A 21,417-nucleotide genomic window follows, 5' to 3' on the forward strand; every position below is an offset into this window, starting at 1 on the left:
AAGTGTGCCTTTTAAGGAGCTTGGAAAATTCCAGTAAATTATGTTAAGCCTTTAGACAATTTACCAAATAGCTTCTGGTAGGAGGTGTACTGAATTGCAGATGTACCTATGGATATATTTTAAGGCCTACCTTCAAACAGTACCTCTTTGCTTGACATCAGGGGAAAATCAAAAGAAATTAGCCAAGACCTCAGAAAAAAAAATTGTGGACCTCCACAAGTCTGGTTCATCCTTGGGAGCAATTTCCAAACACCTGAAGGTACAATGTTCATCTGTACAAACAATAGTACACAAGTATAAACACCATGGGACCACGCAGCCATCATACCACTCAGGAAGGAGACGCATTCTGTCTCATAGAGATGAACGTAGTTTGGTGCGAAAAGTGCAAATCAATCCCAGAGCCACAGCAAAGGACCTTGTGAAGATGCTTGAGGAAACGGGTAGACAAGAATTTATATCCAGACCCCTATATCGACATGACCTGAAAGGCTGCTCAGCAAGAGAGAAGCCACTGCTCAAAACTGCCATAAAAAAGCAAGACTACAGTTTGCAAGTGCATGTGGAGACAAAGATCGTACTTTTTGGTGAAATGTCCTGTGGTCTGATGAAACAAATATGTAACTGTTTGGCCATAATGACCATTGGCTTGCAAGCTGAAGAACACCATCCCAACCGTGAAGCATGGGGTTGGCAGCATCATGTTTTGCTGCTGGAGGGACTGGTGCACTTCACAAAATAGATGGCATCACGAGAAAGGAAAATTATGTGGCTATATTGAAAAAACATATCAAGACATTAGCCAGGAAGATAAACTCGCCGCAAATGGGTCTTCCAAATTGACAATGACCCCAAGCATACCTCTGAAGTTGTGGCAAAATGGCTCAAGTACAACAAAATCAAGATATTGGAGTGGCCATCACAAAGCCCTGACCTCAATCGGACCAAAATTCCAGCAACTTATTGTGAGAAGCTTCTGTACCATGTGGCAAAGTTTTGCATAACCGCAACATAAAAAGTACACAAATACCTGTTGACTCATTTTTACAGGTATAAGGGCTGGGTATTGTTAAAAAAAATTATATACCAATATCTTGACTTCGATACCGGTTCCTAAATGATACTTTTTCCGATACAAATTTTATGAAATCCATTTTAACAAGATTACAAACATTACCTCAAAAAAACTTTGGTTTTATTTTTTCAGTTTGTTGAATTTTTTACAGACTCAAAGACGACTCTCCTGAGCCACTGCAGCTCCAACAAAGGAACAAAAAAGCACAAAGGAACAAAATGTAACCAACACAAAAAATGTGTGCAAATAGTTTTAATAACGTTCAAATAGTATAACATTAATGTGAAGAAGAAAAAAAAAACAACTAAACTGTTAATTCAGCCAACCCTAAGTACGGTTTAACACAACTAGTTTAATGTGAGTTAAACTTGATCAGTTACTGTCAACCTTAAAGCATTTTTAGCATCGATTTAGCTAGCTATTTATAGCCATACATCCAAACAATATCTAAAGTTACGTAGGTCCCAGTTTATAGGACTAGGTCACAGCGCACAGAAACGTTAATTTAACAAGTACACAAGCATGTACCACTACAAGTTGGCCGATTTTGTTTGTTTGCTAAACTTTAACCTACCTGTCGGAGTCCCAGACATGGCACCGCTGAATTCATCAGTAGTTTGAGGAGGACTCGTGGTGGGCATGTTCAAGGAAGCTCTGTGGCAGGAGGACGCTGAGAGGATGAACGCACCTACTCGGTCTTCTTGTAGTCGACGATGGAGCAACTTTCTGCTCCTAAGTTTATTCCGTGCTCTTTAAAGTGCTTCATCAGATTTGTCATGTTGCCGGTATTGGCAGCAATTATCTCACAAATATTGCATTGCGTGCTGTTGGCATCGAGACTGGTGAAATGTATCCAATCTTTTGTTCTTTTCCACATCTTTTACATCTATGGGTGTTGAGACGCATACACACTACAGCCTCACATGTGTGCTGCGTCTCTGGGTGTAACCGGCACAAACTAGTGTTTTTTCTTGATGCCTAAACACAGCCAATCACTGGCACTTTTAGATTTGGGCACATCTAGCATGCTACATTAACCTTAGACCCCGTCGAGATTAATGTGATCAAGTGTGATTGGAATTTAGAATGCACAATAATCGCGGTTATCTCAAATAAGTGTGGTTAGAGCAAATATCCGCATCAGATGATTATTTAATAATCGCTAGAGGCCTAGTTGGCAGGCAATGGCAATGCAAATTCAGTTCCATGTTTTTTGCCTTTTGTTTGAAGATAAAAAGTCCATATTATGCTAATTTACAGGTTCATGATTTTATTTTGGGGGTCTACTAGAATAGGTTTACATGTTTTATTGTTCAAAAAACACATCATTTTTCACATACTGTACATTTCTGCTAAACATATTTTCATCCTCTGGCTGAAATGCTCTGATTTAGCTCCTTTCTCTTTAAAGCCCCGCTTTCCGAAAAGCCAGTGGGGATTTCTTTAAGACTGCAAGGGAAGCTCAGCTTCCCCTATAATGTCAAAAAAATAATGGTCAAATATGTACTATTGTGTAAACAATTTATTGACTAAAAATGCGTTAGAACACGTTCATCTCGAAGACGAGTTCGTTCAGAATCAGCTACATTACATATAGCAGGTCGGCTGACTCGATTTACTTCTCATACATTCCCGTAGCGTCAGTGCATTTCCCTGTTGAAGCCGAGCGTCCATTGACTTCAATGGGGCTGCTCTGAACAGTTTTTTCAGTGCTCCGAAAATAGACGGTCATTGGATAAATGCTGCGATTATGTCCCACCCACGGACGCTCAGCGTCTCTGGGGGTGAATGAGGAGTGGGCTGGCCTGGACTCGGGCTTCAGCGTGATGATTGGAGGATCTGTCGAAAGACTGCATCTCCTTTTGATTGACAGCGAATCTGAAGCTATTTCGCGCTCAGTCCCATCGTGGATTTCTCAAGTGTAGTCGAAAGACAAACTGCTGCAACCTATTTCTTTATATTTGTTTGGCTGAAATTGCTAGTCAATTTGCATAATACATTTCACACAATTATACACCACATTCCTTGTTTCAGTTTTACCAAGTTTAATATATTTTGTTTTAGAGCGTTCGTTCGTTCGTTCGTTCATTCATTCATACAGTAGGCTAGGCTAGCGTCGTACGGGTGAAACTGCGCACGATGGCAGACGGTGCTAATATTGTCGACCTGATTTTGGCGAAGCCATTTGAAAGTCTTCCTTACGAGGAAAAAATTTGAATTAAACAGCAGGGCAGATCAACACCTAAGATTGATTTAGTGCAAAAAATAGGGAAAAATAACAGGTCTTTTCAGTTCTCCTGGTATGACAAAGTTAGCTGGCTGACTGGAAGTGCTGTGACAAATAAAATGTACTGCTGGCCATGCCTCTTGATGAAACCATCTCACGGATGTGTTGTTTGGTCAAAAGTGGGGTTTGGAGATCTGTCTAACTTTGACAGGGCATATAAAAGACATGAAAAGAGCAATGAACATGTGAGTGCATGTGCAAGATTAAGTTGCATGGGCAGGATCAGGGTTGAGCATGCAATCAATGAAGGTGCTCGCATTCAAGTGACTAAACATAATGAAACAGTCAAACAAAACAGGGCCTCTCTGTCATTGTTCGCTATGTGGATAGTGCAGGTAAAATTCAGGAGCGCTTTATTGGATTTTTTGATGTTTCTGGAGGGCGAGATGCTCAGTCCGTTTTTGATGTTTTAAATGAGAACATGCAGGCCTACAATTTTAAGGATAAGCTTGTGGCACAGACCTATGATGGGGCTGCTGTCATGGCTTCAGCACTCAATGGTCTGAAAGCAATAGCCCCAAGTGCAATGTTTGTGCATTGCTATGCACACAGACTGAATCTGGTGCTGTCACAGGGGGCTAAATGCTTGCCTGAGTGCAGAATTTTTTGTGCATCACTCTCTGGGTTTGGCACATTTTTTTCAAAATCCACAAAGAGGACGTCTTTTCTGGAGTCTGCAGGCTGTTCAAGGTTGCCCAGAAACGCTCCTACTTGATGGAATTTCACATCACGGATAGTGAGCACTGTGGCAAACAATTATGATGGGCTCCTGCAGACATTTGAAAACATCATTGCAGACACGACAACTGATGATGATACACTGGATTGTGCCAAAGGCTTTCTGAGGAAACTGGAGGATTTTGAGTTTGTGTTCATGTTGTACACATATGAACAAATCTTCACTGAGACTGATGTGGTCTTTGATGTTGTCCAGCAGAGGGCGATGGATGTTTTTTACTGCAAGAAAAGAATTGAATCTCTTCTTGCATTTGTCAAAGAGAAAAGGTCAGAGGGGGCTTTCCAAGCTGTTTATGCCAAAACAGCAGATCTCACATCAGACCCACGAGATGAGTCCATGAGAAAGCCGTCTGACCCAATTGCAGGATCCCCAAGAGCACTACAGAAATCTCTACATGGCCATCCTTGATAACATCTTGGAGCAGATTCCTCAACGTTTTTCAAATTTGGAAAGTATGCTCTTCTTAGAATTAGTCAATCCAGGGAAATTTGATGACATGAGACAAGAATTTCCAGAGGAGGCCTTCCAAAGTGTCCTGAAAAGTTATGGCCATCACTTTGATTCAGGGAGACTGAGGTCTGAACTTCAAGTCCTGTATTCAGATCAGGTTTTGCAGGGTAACAGGGAAAGCTGTGTGATTACTTGGTGTTCCTCAAAGACATGGAGTTGGACAGTGCAATGCCTCAGCTTTACAAACTGTTCTCATTAGTGGCAACAATTGGAGCTACATCTGCAGGTGTAGAAAGGAGCTTCTCCTGTTTAAAGCGTCTCAAGTCCTACACCCGTAACACAATGGGCCAAGGTCGTTTAAGCAGCCTAGCTCTGCTGGCCATTGAGAAGACACTGGTCAAGTCACTGGAAAAGACGCCTAGTTGGTACGACAGAGTCACAGTGCATTTTCTCGAAAAGGAACGTAGGGCAGAATTTACTTTTAAATAAGTTTATAATGTAGGCCGAAAATGAGCTTCCCCTCTTTGAAAGACCACAGCCGCCACTGCGAAAAGCCCACTCTGCTCTTATTGGTCAGTTGGCTCAGTCTGTTGTGATTGGTCAACCGCATGTCGGAAATTTTACACCCCTTACCGTAACTGAGTTTCAGGTGTCCTTAACAGCTGTAAACACTATTGTAACTACGGTAACAGTGGCATCAGTTTTTGCCGTACCAGTTCTAGCCTGAGTCCGATAATGAAAGTTTGGATGAACAAGCTAATCGACCCAAACCACCTTCGTAAGCACAACTTGAGCAGGACCTTTCACAGTGGTAAGATTTAATTTTGTAGTACACTGTTGATTATTGTGAACCTAACAAAGCTTCAAGTTAAAGACATGTAGTCCATCTAAATTAGTCATCTTTTGCTGGAATGGGTGTAACCGAACTTTTTCCACCCGAGCTATGCATGGAGAACAGAGGATTACTCCCTGTTGGAGATTACCAGGTTGTATCAGAGAGTTAGTGAGCAAATTAGCCGTGGAATACTGTGGATAGCAGCTGTAACATTACTGCTTGTAATCATAAGTAAACCTCCACACTTTACCACTTACATAGACTCTTTAGATCTTTTGTTACACAGTTTTAGGTAAAAGCCGGCCAACAGCTGAATAATAGACCCTTACCAAAACCATAACATTACATGGCAAATTAGCCGAGCACTACCATGGATTGGATACGTAAAATGACCGTTTGTAAAAATAAATCCATCTCCACACTTCATCACTATTCATGGTAGTAAGAACGACAAACAATCTGCATAATTCTACACAAATGAAGGTAAAAGTAGGGTCGAAGCTGATCAGCAAAACTATTTCAAAACAATAACATTAGCTAGCAGGTTAGCAGAAGCCTACAGCTGTACACTGGGTGTACACCATAGCTACAACACAAAACTCTGCATTTGAACTCTCAGTAGCAGATAAATCCACCTGTAATCAAGCATACTTACAGGTTGCGATCCTGACGCATCAGATTATCCCAACAAAGTGGGAAATGCACCATATTTCAGGAGTAACCATTTTGAAAATCCGGCATTGGTTGAGGTTGTACTGCTGAGGAATAATGGTAAAAATAAATTTTTACCACTGCTTCTTCAATTCGTCTGCGTTTGGAAGTCTTAACAAAGAGGTTTTGCTTTCGCAGTGAAAAAAAACAGCGTCTTCTTGATATGGCGACAACACTAACCCAACTCATCCTGGTCTCAGCTATAGCTACGTTTGTTTGAGGGAGGGTCAAAGTAGCCTGTATGTGGGCGTTATGCAAATGTGTTTTATAGTGACATGCTTTACGAAAGAAATGGCTTGACTACAATCCAGCGGTTTCTTGTAATTCTTGAGCAGTGGTGTTTGTGAGAGAGAATAACTCCCTTTTACATGGACTTTGTACTTTGTAACTTTTCTGACATTTTACATGCACAAACAGCTATATTACACACTAAAGGAAAGGTAAAATTTCAAAAAGCATAATAGGGCCTCTTTAAATAAATATAGAAAACCGTGTTTCATCATGTTTTTCGTCATTTACACCATTTTCCTCCATAGGAATAACTGACTAACTGTGGTAACAGGGCTACTTTCCCCACATGAGTGGGTGGGGCCTCTTGTTGACTCCATAGAACCATTCTAGTAATGGGAGTCTACAAGCTTGGCATGAAATAGCATAATGCAGCGGTCCCATAGACAAACTATGGCAGTACACTGGCGAGGAGACAAGAGCCAACAAGTTGACTGCTATACTTTCTCCTATTATTGAGACACAGATGTTGTTACAGTTTTCCTGAGGAACAACTGGGCAGCACCATGATGTTTCTAATTGCCTGTTTTCTGTTTCTGGTCTCGAGACTTAAACTAACCAAAAAGAGCGTTCCAGATGGAGATCAACAACCATTTTAAATTTTATTTGGAATAAACATTTATTTCAGGCTCAACTTGTGCTGTTGTTGGCTGTCATAACTTAAATGAGTTACTTATATCAATGTAAATAACCTCGGAATATCGCTTCATGACATCTACACACTCATGTGAGGCACTATTGATAAAAATTGGTCATCTCACTGGGGCCTGGGTAGCTCAGCAAGTAAAGACGCTGACTACCACACGTGGAGTTGCAAATTCGAATCCAGGGCATGCAGAGTTCTCCAGTCAGGCTTCCCGAGCAACCAATTGGCCTGGTTACTAGGGTGGGTAGAGTAACATTTGGTTAACCTTCTCGTGGTCACTGTAATGTGGTTCTCGGTGGAGTGCGTGGTGAGTTGTGCGTGGAAAATGTGGACCATAAAAAATGGTCGTCTTGACTCTGCGAAGTATCGACAATGTAAAGCCAGGTTTTTTGCAAACGTAATAGTGTAAAACATCACATTACCTGCTAAGAATATATTCGATAAGGGTTAAAACAATGGAGACCAGAAACTGAAAATGGGTGATTCGTGGAACACTTCCTTGTGGGCTACATCTGTGCAGGGAGGGGCACACACAGTAAGGAAGGAAAATGGCACAAAATACTCAGCCGATCAGAAACTTTGAACATCAGTCTCTCTCTCACACACACACACACACACACACCTAAAGCCTCACACTCGGTATCAAACTCTCTAACACAAGCCATCAAACAAAACAAAACAGTTTGGTAATATGCATGAGAGAGGTTTGATGGTGCATGTTTGAGAGACAATTACTGTGTGTGAGAGGCTTTGACAATGTGTAAGTGGTTTGATAGTGTGTGTGAGAGAGAGGGATTGATAGAATGTGTAAGGAGTTTGATAGTGCGTGTGCAAGAATATGATGTGTGAGCGAGAATATGATTGTGTGTGAGGGAGTAAATTTTGATTATGTCTTGAATGGCCTCTTATAGATTCTGATTTTCAGTTATTTTTTTGGAACTCAACCAACTTAAATGTTGTTTGTATTTGTAATTTTATAATGTTGTTAATAATAATTATAATATACAATGATAAAAACCTTCTTGACCATTTTGGCAGAGCACTCTAGGAAGACTTGAGTGTTTGTGTTTAGGCTAGTTCACAGTGGTTTTAATATTCTTCTCTTTCAAAATCTAGTAAAATGCTTCTCCGGTGCAATTCTCAATACATGTTATAAGCAAAGTGAACAATGGAGCATCTATATATATGAGATGGAGTTTGTGTGGAAGGCTCACATATTGTGCAGCGCTCTTATAACAGCAGTGCATTATAAACAAAGTGAACAATGGAGCATCTACATATGAGATGGAGTTTGTGTGGAGCGCTCGCATATTGTGGGGCGCTCTTATAACAGCAGTGCATCACAAGCCCCATGCGTGCTATGAGTGTGTCTCAACAGAGCAGCGCTCATTCACTGAAGAGAGCTACGAATGCAGACTTTATATTTACTTATTAAACACAGCCTTTTGCGATTCACAAGACTTAAAGAGACTTTGAATATAATGCATGAGGTATGGTCTTCTTGAATGGTGCTTTTATGGTTATTTTATGTCATTTTGGAGCTTGACAGTAACAACAGTCACACAATTTATGTGCTTATAATCAAGAGAGCAAATGCTTCACCACTTCTGGGTATGTGAACTTTGATGTGTAACTAGAAAAGACAAATACTAACTGAATTTGTTATCGTATTTAAATTTTTTCACAGCATGCTTCGATAAACTCCAGTGAGTTGTTTTGTGCCCTCGTTCATGTAGATTTCTTTGGGATAGAGATGCACATATCTCAAGCAGTCTCGACTGAAAGCATGACCTCCTGCTTAGATTAAATGTAATTTTAAAAACATTTTCACAGAAACAATGCTATTCTCCATGTCAGTGTTTCTGTTACTGGAATTTTAAATCATTTTGTTCTCTTTTGGCCAAAAAACGAAAATAATATTTTATGCCATTTTATGCCAAAATCTTTTGTACATCCCTACTTCAAAGTGCTTGGAGTGTTCATGCTGTCTTATCTCTCCTGGAGTCAGATGGGCATCACAGATCTGAGGCTGGATCTGATCTGCACCCAGCCAGATGTGCTGCTTCAGTCACTCAGAGACGAGCTGCATGAGAATGAGTCAGAGGGACAGAATGGGCACAGAGAGGAGGAAAATGAGAAGAGAGAGAGAGAGCAAGCTAATAAATCACCAGGACTGTGTACAGTCCATAGAGACATGAGACAATGTGCTGGGTAAGAAAATAAATCCAGTAGAACAATTAGATTGTTGGGGAAGAACAGGAACATTGGACAAATGTAGTGGATTGAATTAGAATGCAATTAATGGAGTGTCTTTACCTTTTGAATTTGTGTGATATGTTGTGTATTTATTCCTTTGTGGGCTTGCCGTAGAAAGCGTCCATATGTGCAGCTTCAGTAAGAGTTATGTTTAACAAATACAGACTTTTCTGCCTTCTTTTTATTATTTTATTAGCATTAGTTTTAGCCAACCTAAAGATGGCCACAAGTCCACCCCAGTGATTTCCAACAATAATTTCAAACATGTAGGATGTTATTGGAGAGTTGATATTAACTTCTGTCTTTCCCACAGGCTAAAGAGCGATAGAGATAAGTCTTTGTCCATGTGTAGCCAGAGGAATAAGGAGGCAGAACAAGAACTACATGACATGTCAGAGAAACTGTCTCGCCGCCTGGAAGAACTTGATCTGGTCTGTAACTCCTTGTGTATGTTTCTTGTAGATGTCTATTGATTCTGTTTTTCCATTTTGAAGGCAGTGTACACCAAAATGAAGTTCTGTCTTGATTTACTCACCTTTATGTCATTTGAAACCTGTATGCCTTTTCTGTTGAACACAAAAAGAGATTGAAGGGGCAGGTTTATGCCTGTCTCTTCAGCCTATTGATGAGTTGAATACATTCACTAGCATTTTTTTTTTATCAAAAGGTAATCAATTTTTTTTTTCATGTGTATTTATTCAGGTTATGTTATAATCATGAATGTTACAGGGCATTTGTGTATTTGATCTCTGAGGTGTGACTGAGGGTCTGACCTATGTCAGGAATGCAGTAACAGTGTTTGCTCATTTAGCCTAGCTCCCAGAGAGCAGATTTACATGTACATTTTAGGTTATTAATTACTGACACAAATACATTCTTAGCATTCATCAATAAAAGTATATTTCTGCGTTTGTATGTATTGTTCTATTGTCATGTTTGTTCCAGCTGGATAAGGCCTGTATCCCAGTCAGGCCTGTCTCAGCCTTGAGGGAAAGATAGCCTATGTTGTGTTCGGTCTAATGATGTCATTGCAGTAATTGTTTGGAGTTTTGAGAGTCATGTGCGAGTCAGTATCTAAAAGGAGACTCACCTCTGAGACTAACATATGTTTCTGCTAATCGACTTGTGTTGTAAAAATATAATCTTTGAATGATTGCATTCACGTAGTTGAACAGAACAGCATGTTTGTACGTGTCTAGAACTATCTGTATTGTTCTCCATCTGAACTCTGTACTTGGAAGAGATTATGTCAATTTTATTTGCATATGCCTAAAATTATGGTTGTTTCTGTTATATAAGTTAGTTCGAGTTTAGAGTCTCAACTCAATTTCTATTTGTCTTTTGCCAATGGAAATATGGAGAACTTTGTCTTCAGTAAACTCTTTCTGTTGTTTGAAACCTCAACTTTGACTCCTGATCATCATTGTACATACTGGTCTTTTTATTGGGTACAGCTGTGTTCCCCTACAAGATGTTTAGCAGAATATCCAACCTGCTCATTTCCATAAAACAAAAGTGAATAGCAACAGGGACTGTCCAAACAATAGCAAAAGGACAAACAAATATTTAGTGGTACATTTTGGTCCTTTTTAGAAGATTAACAGCCTCTGGTCACTGTCTGTATTGGTTGTATGGAAACATTTTGTGTTCTATGGAAGAATGAAAGTCATATGGGTTTGAAGTTACATGAGGTAGAGTACTATTGCTAAAGTATAATAGTTTACTATGAATGTATTAATTATTGTGGTTTGAGGTGCAGATGTTGAAGCATGTTCTTGGTGAGATCGGAGAGACATCAGAGCCTAGAGAGGAAGATAAACAGTCTTATCATAGCGACAGCATCATGGAGTGCAGACGCACCCCCAAACCCACAGGTAGATCATGTCCTCCTACATCACAGCCATTATGTGACGCATGTGCTCCCAGACTGTTAAACAATGTGTCTTTGTCCAGGTACATCTCACTCTAGCAGATATCCAGGCACACGCTCCCCCTCCCCTCCACCTGCACACCACTCCTTACAGAGAGAGAACACTCTGATCATAGACTCATGCAAGACTAATCACAGCCAGGTACATCCCATACCATCCCAAAAAAACTCTTGAGGCACTTTTAATCATTCTTATTCTCATTCTTATTAATCAGGCTGAACTGTGATTGATTGTTTGTGTGTATAGTTGGTGGCTTCAGCCTATGAAGATGAACCAAAGCTATTAGTAGAGCAGGAGAGAGCAGATCTGACCACTGATAAACTCTGTGTTCAAAAATCCAGCATTAATAAGGTATGTATGTTACTGAGTGTTTTCTAAGTTATGAAGGTTAAAGGTGAGTTGTATCTGCTGTGTAATTATGTCAATACATTTCTCCCAAAACTAAACTATTTTATAACTCCTCTTTTCTTTATTATTCAAATTTTCTGCTATTCAGATTTATCAGATTGATAGCTTAACTCACAGACTCCATTAAAACATTGTTTTGTTGTAATATCAGCCATTGGTGTGCTGTCTGTTTTTGATGTTTGTAAATGTTATACATTAGGATTTAATTAGGATTTAAATTTGAAAATCTGCCATTGAGCTACATTGTTTGCAATTCAAAATCTAACCAACAGCAATGAATATTAGCATGCTGAATTCAGTCTATTTAACAATATAGTCACATCTATACTGCATAGATTCGGTGTAACGTGGTGTTTATTCTCATACTCGGTCAACAGAAAATGAGTCACAACAACAGCAAAATGGCTCTGATTCAGCATTTTATTTACTCTGTAACAAAAACCTAAGCTTATCTACAACTATAACACTATGCTTTGGCTGCCTTGCTAGCACTGTTATTTTCTTCTAGAGATACAAGATAGTTAATTAATGGTGTTTTATGTGTTTGTTTAGGAGCATGAATACCATCATGCTTTGTGTAGAAAAGATCCTTCTGTTCCCAGTTCCAGCTCCAAATCATCTTGTTCTCGATCCTCCCAGCCCAAACTTCAACAGATAGCTGGAAGACACACTCTACCCTGCAAGACAGGAGCCAGTAAGATAACACACACATAACACTGTAGAGGAGCATCCACTAATGTCCTTCCATGCGCCTATCAGTATTTTATCTAATTTAATTAACAATTTAATTTCAAATTGCTTCTCTCATGTTTTACCTTTAGTCAAGGTCAGCCCAGAGTGATCCCTGTGTTTAAGCATCTTTCTGTTTGTCAAGTCAATTTTATTTGTATAGCGCCTTTCACAACACACATCGTTTCAAAGCAGCTTTACAGAAGATCAGCATTAACAGACGATAAAACTGTAATGTCTATAATGTCGATGAATCATCATTGTGCAATTTAGATAAAATAAGATTCTTAATCGTGTTTAAAAATAATTAAATAATAATTGTATTAATAACCCCTTTTTAATAACTTTTTAATTAATAAAATTGTTTGTGTCTGTGTGTGTTTTGTCTAGTGAGAGTGAAGGAGAATGATCTACTCCCCGTTCTGGTGGAGGAGTTTCCACAGGTGCAGCTATCTCCTCACGCTCTGTCCTGCATGTGGAAACAACAACTCAGACAGATCGACCAGCTCAACCGCCCAAAAAAACTGAAAAGACATACGCAATCCAAACTGTCAAACCAGGTAGGAGCTCACACACACACTCACACAAACCTTAACCAAGGTGATGTATGTAGTCACAAAATTAGATAATTGTGGTCACTGTAGAGATGCATGTTAATACTAGATGTAAACAGAAAACTCTTTCAGCTGTCCGTTTAAGGTAACCAAAGACTGATGGTAAAGGGACAGTTCACCCAAAATTTTAAATGCTCTTATCATTTACTCACCCTCTTGCCATCCCAGATGTGTATGACTTTCTTCTGCAAAAAAAAAACACACATTATGATTTTTATAACACTATTTCAGCTCTGTAGGTCCATACAATGCAAGTGAATGGGTGTCAGAATTGTGACTCTCCAAAAGGCTCAGAGTCATCAAAAAAATAATCAATACAACTTCAGTTATTTAATAACTATCTTCAGAAGTGATCTTCAGAACTATCTTCCAATTTTGATCTGAAACAGATCAAAATTGGAAGTCATTTTTTGCTAGAAATTCTTCTCCCTGCCCAGTAAGGGGCGAAATGCATAAAGAATGTGATTCACCAAAAGCATGAGGGTGAGTAAATGATGAGAGATTTTATTTTCGGGTGAACTATTCCTTTTAATAGCAGGTGTAAACGGGACAATATAGTTTCAACTCTGAAAGTAATGGGTTCATTTTATGTGTAATTGTAGCTGGAAGAAGCTCAGAAAAGACATGACATGCTTGTGCAGATCATCCACAAAGAGCAGGAACACAATTGTCGCCTGGTGAGAACACGCTCACATGAAGACTCCAATCACACACATTCTAATGACTTTGTGATCATCATGATCTTCTGTCTATGTGATACAGAGAGAGTTCAGAGAGAGGATTCAGCAGCAGAAATCAGCACAAAATAAGCTCCGAGAACAGCGGCAGCAGGTTGCTTGTGCTAAAAAATACTACAACGACTATCATGTCCAGCTCCGTGCCAGATTGATGCGGGCAAGGACACGAGAAGAGAGAGTGAGTGTGAAATTCACATCTATTATTAGTGGTTCATGCCAAGGCAAGCATTGCAATTGCAATGGTTTGAGTTAGGGATTTAAACACCCCTAATTTAAGTATCAAACATTGGCACATAACTCGTCCTGCACCACTTGTCCGACAGACATGGATGAAAGCATCTCAAGTTGCTCCGATAATTGAGGAAAGGTGTATTATTTTTTTATGCAATTACACAATGAAAATCAGTAAAAATCATGTTGTTCCAGACACGTGTGACTTTATTCTATGAACCACAAAAGGAGATGTTAGGCAGAATGACAGCTTCAGTAAAAATTCACTTTAATTGAATGGAAAAAGATGCCATGGAAGTGAAAGGTGACTAAGACTTACATGCTGCCTAACATGTACTTTTGTGATCCATGGAACAAAGTCATAGAAAATCAAGAAAGTTCAGTATTGGGGTAAATGGATCAAACCAGATCAAACTTAGTTAATCCGCCTGAAGTAGCAGCGATAGTTGCCAGTACCCGCGCGAGGGCATGGGGTAAAAGCGTAAATACTGCTCATGACATGCGGGATGCGGGATAAAACACACTGATATATTGCTGCACTGATTTAAAAATCTACACTTAAAAAGTTGGTGTCATTGGAGCCATTTACATTATCAACATGAAAATGGCCATCTCATTACACAGAAAAGCCCGCGTTAGGATTAGAGCCAAAATTTACGTCAGCGTGCTGCCTTAAATTGGAGCTGTGATTTTAATCTTGAAATATCAGCTTTTCTTAGTGTTAAATGAAGGCATTGCATGACGAACTATTCAAGTCAAGTCAAGTGGTTTTTATTGTTGTTTCAACCATATACAGTTAGTACAGTACACAGCAAAACGAGACAACGTTCCTCCAGGACCATGGTGCTACATAAAAACAACAAAGGACCAACACAGGACCACATGAGACAACACAACGAAATAAAATACCTATATAAAAAAACCTATATATACCTATATAAAGTGCACGTGCAAACATGTGCAAAAAGTACGGGACAGTACAACAAATTTCTGACAATGAACAGGACAATAGACAGTGCAGCGCCGACCAGTACTCAGTAGTGCAAAAAGATGACAGTTTCTAAAAATGTAAACATAACATACTATGAGATAGTGTTCTATGCACATAGCAGTTATTGAGGTAGCAGACAGTTATAAAGTGACAGTAATTAAAGTGCAACTCAGGACACGTGTGTGTCTTTTTCTTTTTTTCACTGTGCGAAGCAAAGAGCTTGATGCGAAGCAAAGAGCTTGATGCTGCAGCAGTGATTTAGTGACAGTCTGTGACAGTGGCTCAGCATGCATAGCTGTGTGAACTTCCGCTCTTGAAAAAGTCACATTCAATAATCTCTATAAATCACACATTAATTAAAATTAAACCCAGTAATGCCACCCATTGTAAAGAAGTAAAAGTAAAAAAAAATGTCACTAGAAATTTACTTGAGTGAGAGTAAAAAGTTCCCACATTTAAACCTACTCTAAAAGTGTATATATATATATATATATATATATATATATATATATATATATATATATATATATATATATATATAATTTTTATTTTCACTTGATTAAATGTAGCGCATTACTACCCACCTCTGGACTTCAGGGTCATTTCATCTATAGCAATGTGCTAAAAAAAACACTCGGAACATAGCAGCTGCATAGACACACCCTAATGCGTGGTGCTGACATTTGCATGGGCAAGCTCTACTCATATTTTCTTTGAGTCTAATTAGTTTTAATTGTCTATTTTTAAAGCACTACTTTTAAAATAAGATTTTTGTCACTTTTATAAGAGATTGACTACAAATAATAATGTAAGCGTACAAACCTGGGTTTGAGCATGTATGAGTGTGTTCAGATCTTTGAGGAGGTTAAGTGTGTGTTTGTTCAGATGCTTAGGCAGATCTTTGAGGATGGAATGGAGCTACAGAAGGCTCATCTGAGAGAGCAGCGTGCATTCGCTAAAGAACTGCGTCAGGACCAGCACCGCAAACACCGGGACGAGATTCATGCCATGGAGAACTATTACAGAGACCAAGTAACAGCACTGTGGAACTTCTTCCCTCAAACTTCCAAAATGTATTAATGTGTCTTTGAACATGCAGTTTGTCCATCATTAAACAATGTGCCCATGTCAAAGACAAAGCAATGCTATAATTTGCTTCTTCTGAAACATGTAAACAGTAATGCTTTAGATGAGAACGCAGATTTCTTTCCTTTTTTTTTTGGTGCGTGTCATGTCCCATGCAATAATTTCAGAAGCTTTGATTTTTGCTTGCCAGCAGTAATCTGATCATCTTTGAAGAGAATATGGGGAAACAAAATTATGGCTGGTTGTTTTGGAAAAGACATGAAACCTAATGGAGCTTTTAATTGTTTTTGAGTTACATGTTCCATGGACTGCTATCGAATTAATAACACATGGGCATATGTGAACTATTCCTGCATATTTTCTACTACTAATGTGCTGTGACTTCATTTCAATAAAGCAGTGATCCTCAAAAGCAAAAATTATTATTTGAAACTGTTTATTATTTGATGTTTTTCTGTTCTATGTTTTGTGATAATTGCTTAACTATTAATTATAGGTTTAACGGTCATTTAAATGTGTTTTTTGGTTCTGTTGCAGTTTTCTTTATTGGCTGAAACCCTTGCCCAAGAAAGACATGACATACAAATCCGTAAGACAGCCCAGGAGAAGGTGAGATGTGGTTGCTCAAAGAACTATATATTAATATTTCACCCGTCTGTGTGATATTTGTGTTTTAGTCTACTTGGCTAAAGTACAGTCTTATTCAGTTTAAGAGGTAATTCCTTTGAACGATGTCAAAAGTGTGTTATTGTTGCCCAACACTTTTTGGCTATCAGCCTCTTGCAACACCCAGTACTAGTACTAAAGTGCTTCTTGTATAATTTGTCCATAAATACCAGGATGAGTTTCCCAAAATGTTTACACTGAAGCCATGTGATAGCTCTTTCAGGGTTCCCACACATCCTGGAAAACCTGGACCTTTGCAATGCAGTTGTCCAGTCGTGGAAAATTTGAAAAATATCTTTATGTCCTGGAAAATAATTATTTGTCCTGGAAAATATTTCAGTATAAAAAAATGGTGTGAATGTGTTCAAAGCATTTTTTTTTTTTTATACTTTTTTATACTGAAATATTTTCCAGGACAAATAACTATTTTCCAGGACATTTAGATATTTTTCATCTAGCAAGGTTTCTGTTACTTGTACAAAAACATTGTAATGATCGGGACTCTCATAGGAGTCAAATACACAAATTTGTGTTGTCTTGTCACTGCCGTTGGCTGCGCATTAATACAACATCAAAGGTTAAGGCCGCTTACACACTCATGATTGAATACAGCAGCAGCCAATCGTGTGCTTGGCAATCTCAGTCCAACCAAAGCAGATCACTTGATTGGCTACAGCAGCGGGACAGTGAGAAGCAGCACTCATGAAACTTATCATTCATAAACAAACTGAATGACCTGGTACATGTATCGACCGGCAGAATGAGAGGGGCATGTTGTTCGTTCACTTCAGCATCGGCATGTGAGTCTACCTTGTTCATCACAGAGAGAAAATGGCGGAAGAGCTATTAATGTTTAAAAGAGACTGATGTTTATACATGTTGAGGGGCTTTCACATGACTCGCGTCCGAACTGCCGAATACATTGACGCGTCAGTGCAACCTCAGCTCCAACTTCACACCAAAGTGTTTTTCACATACGTTTTGCCTCACAAATTATGTCTTTGAAAGTACAAAGCTACAATAAATATTTTAAAACTGTCCAAATTTATTGAGATATTGAATGTCTCAATTTGTTTTAATTATTACCTTATCTTTTCCGAGTATCCAGAGACCCCAGTTATTGAACAACAGTAATTACATTCACCAAAAAAACAAAACAAACTAACAAAAAAAAAAAAAAAAATCCTCATTTTATTAAATGTATTCTCCTCCAGATAAATGTTTTCAATATTTATTGTGCGCACATCTGCTTTCTTGTGTGGCAAGCTCGTAAAATGTGCCCCTCTATGAGGCCTACTGCAACGCTTGTCATGTGGAGGGCAAAGCGCCGCTTGACGCTGGTGTTGAGTGGAGCATTGATGCCTCAACTCGTGAAATGCACTTTACAATGGTGAAAGGACATTATTGAAACTCAAAATTCTTATTATTAAGCTATTATTGTTGTCTTTTCTGATAAAAATAATGCTCAGCAATGTAAATTCTGTAGGAAATTGTTACAGCACATTTGCTTTGTTCTTATGGTGCTTAAACATTCTACTGAAGTCAGTAGATTTGACATGCAAATTTTAACAAAGGAGATGGTAAGGACATTATTAATACTTTTTATTAATATTATTATTAGGCTATTATTGTTGTCTTTTTGGATGAAAAGTCCTGCCTAGCAGTTCACAAACTGAATGAAAGTTATAGATCTGCTTTGTTCTTATAATGTTTAAAGGGATGGTTCACCCAAAAATGAAAGTTCTCAGATTTTTTTACTAACCCTCATGCCATCTAAGATGTCTATGAATTTCTTTCTTCTGCATAACACTTTTGAATATTTGTAGAAAAAGATCCAGGCTCAGCAGGTACTTAGAATGTAGAAATGTGTAGATCCAAAAAGCACAGATAGTCAGGATAAGATTTATCCATTAATGTCTTTTAAAGTGAACCGATCATTTTGTGAAAAAGAATATGTAAGCACTTTTTTAACTAAAAAAAGATCACTTCCAGTCAGGCATTAATGAATGGCCAAATTTACCCGATTGTTCCGGTGACGTAAGTGTGATGGTACATGAACTGACGTGTGACAGACACACAACCAATGAGTTGAAGGAATGTGCCAATGTGCTTGCATCACAAGAGCACTTAGTTAAATTCGGCTCTTCATCAACGACTGACTGGAAGCAATATTTAATAGTTAAAAAGTGCTTAAATATTGTACTTTTTCGTACACAAAACAATCAATTTGCTTTAGAAGACATTAATTTTACCGCTGGAGATAGGATGGATTACTTTTATGCTGACTTTCTGTGCTTTTTGGACCTACACATTTCTAAATCACCATCCTCTCAAATTCTAAGGACCTGCTGAGCCTGGATCTATTTCTACAAATCTTTAAAAGTGTTTTGCAGAAGAAAGAAAATCATACACATCCCAGTTGGCATGAGGGTGAATAAATTATCAAAGAATTTTCATTTTTGGGTGAACCATCCTTTTAAATACTACAAAGTCTCTTGGCAGATTTGGTGGTGAACGTCTCAAAATTATTAAATGACTCATTGCACATAAGGCACTCATTTGTCACCACCTAGTGGCATCTTCAGAAGTGGTCACTAAACTAATCAATTCGGAACAAGCCACACCAAAAGACCCTTTATTTTTGTAGCTAATTCTGCACAACTCTGGAAAACATGTCTGTTGATCAGTGATTGTCTTTATCTTTTTCTTAAAAGAAAAAAAAAAAAATCACACTGGGTCGGCCTTAATACCTCGGGATTTGAATTATTTTTTTGTAAATTTATTTAATTAATTCAATGATTGGAGTCACCTTATACCACGGTTACCACATGTAGTATGTGGAAAACATGGACTCTAGTACTATATATGGCATTAGAAATAAAATGCAGAATGTCATGGAATATGACCTATTTGGTCAAAAGTTAATGTTTGAATGTACAATTAATCAAATTAAAATTGTGATGTCCTTGTGTAATAATTAAACTAAATAAGTCTCTAATTTAATTGAAATGAGTCCGCAAGCAATGCACACTTCAAAATCATGTGTGAAATGACAAAGCACTCTGAAGTGCATGGCACATACAGACTATGTGTTTATTTAATTGAATCACACTGGGCCATGGAGGAAACTGCTGTCAAAAACACAGAAATGCAAAAATAAAAGCTCAATTTAAATGGACGTATGTGTTTTTGTTTAAATATTACATTTGTTTAGCGTGTAAAATTATCTGGAAATGTCCGGTAAATTTGAAAAGAGTGGGAACCCTGACTTTACACTCGCCCAGTACCCCCTCTACACCACCCCCACCCAAGAAAAGAGGAAGAAAACATCAGAGCATTGCTAAAAGTGTTTTTATTTTTTTTGTTACAGGCTTTGCAGAAAATGAAGAGAGAATTGAGGGATAAGATGAAAAAAGAGATCAGCGAGCTGCAGAAGATCATTATTCAGAATGACGATGATGATTATTTCAGAGGCTTGGAGGTACAACGCTTACGGAATCACATGCAGATGGCCTCTTTTCTGTACAACACCAACTGCCTGCACTGAACCCAAGTCAGTTAAGCTGGGATTGATACTGGTCTTCAATGCATCTTTCTTACACGTATACTAATCTTAAAAAGTTACCTCAATTATATGAAATGAATGAGCGTAACATTTTGCCACTTCCGTCAAAAATGGTTGAAAATAAAATGCAGCTTTTTGACATGTCCTTGTATAATTTTTGGGAAACATTAGCATTACTGTGACGCTATCACATTGTTCACTTAAGCACACTTAAATAATGTTGCACCTGAAGTACTGCCACCAGGTCAGTCGTGAAGAATTAAACAGTAATCATTCCCAAGAGCTGGCCCTGGATGTACTTCCAGCAGTCCAAACTGTAAGCTGGTTCATAGGACAGCATGTGCAATCTGTTACTTTCCCCTGCTGAAATTTTAGAGACTGCTCTCCTGCTGCTAAAATAGTCTTCCTCTTTCTTCTGAGCAGCCTGTTATTGCAGTTTTGTTCTGGTGTGTTAAATGAACGTGTTTTTCCCCTTGTCCTTGTGAACCAATGACTGGTAAGAACACTAATCATGATTGTTAATTATTTTTTTTCCATATCAATCTAAATGCTGGATTTTTCTTCCTTGAATGTCTTAACACTGTTAAATTCATGCCATGACTATTTATTTAATCTTATATGGTATGAATTGAGTGATTCTTTATAAAAGTTACATCTAAACCACCAATGTGTTGTCATTATTTGGATCAGGGTTCACACAAGGGTCCTTTTAAGTGCTTGCTTGAATTTAACTGTTAGAAATTTTTGTACTGGAATACCTGGAAAATCAACATGTTTGGGTTCGCACAAGGGTCATTAAAGTGCTTGCTTGAATTTAACTGTTAGAAATGTAAGTACTGGAATACCTGGAAAATCAATATGTTTTGTTTAAAAGTGCTTGAATGTGAATGCTGTAAAACAGATTAAAGGGATAGTTGATCCAAAAATGAAAATTCTCATCATTTACTCACCTTCCTGGCATCCCAGATGTGAAGGATTTTCTTTCTTCAGCAGAACACAAATGAAGATTTTTAGAAGAATGTTTTGGCTCTGTAGGTCCTAACAATGCAAGTGAATGGGTGCTAGAATTTTGAAGCTCCAAAATCCACATAAAGGGAGCTTAAAAGTAATCCAAATGAATCCAGTATTTAAATCCATGTGTTCAGATATATGATAGATGTGGGTGAGAAAAA

At 38.3% G+C, this 21,417-nt stretch overlaps 1 protein-coding gene across 4 annotated transcripts in view; it reads left to right on the top strand.

Annotated features, from left to right (window-relative positions):
• LOC127653638 (centrosomal protein of 95 kDa-like) overlaps positions 1-21,147 on the top strand; it is a 54,997-nt gene extending 33,850 nt beyond the window's left edge. For 3 of the 4 annotated variants that reach the window (XM_052140399.1, XM_052140402.1, XM_052140403.1), the window contains 12 exons: positions 9,040-9,242; positions 9,601-9,718; positions 11,047-11,161; positions 11,241-11,359; positions 11,465-11,569; positions 12,179-12,320; positions 12,746-12,915; positions 13,572-13,646; positions 13,732-13,884; positions 15,814-15,960; positions 16,552-16,623; positions 20,051-21,147. In XM_052140399.1, coding sequence (XP_051996359.1) covers positions 9,040-9,242; positions 9,601-9,718; positions 11,047-11,161; positions 11,241-11,359; positions 11,465-11,569; positions 12,179-12,320; positions 12,746-12,915; positions 13,572-13,646; positions 13,732-13,884; positions 15,814-15,960; positions 16,552-16,623; positions 20,051-20,227 — 1,596 coding nt within the window. In that variant the 3' untranslated portion in view covers positions 20,228-21,147. Of the gene's footprint in view, positions 1-9,039; positions 9,243-9,600; positions 9,719-11,046; positions 11,162-11,240; positions 11,360-11,464; positions 11,570-12,178; positions 12,321-12,745; positions 12,916-13,571; positions 13,647-13,731; positions 13,885-15,813; positions 16,002-16,551; positions 16,624-20,050 lie in introns of all 4 variants that reach the window. The other variant, XM_052140401.1, reaches the window with a different exon arrangement.
• The last annotated feature ends 270 nt before the right edge of the window (positions 21,148-21,417 follow it).

Source organism: Xyrauchen texanus, chromosome 13 (assembly GCF_025860055.1).
Source record: "Xyrauchen texanus isolate HMW12.3.18 chromosome 13, RBS_HiC_50CHRs, whole genome shotgun sequence".
Classification (NCBI taxonomy): Eukaryota; Metazoa; Chordata; class Actinopteri; order Cypriniformes; family Catostomidae; genus Xyrauchen; species Xyrauchen texanus.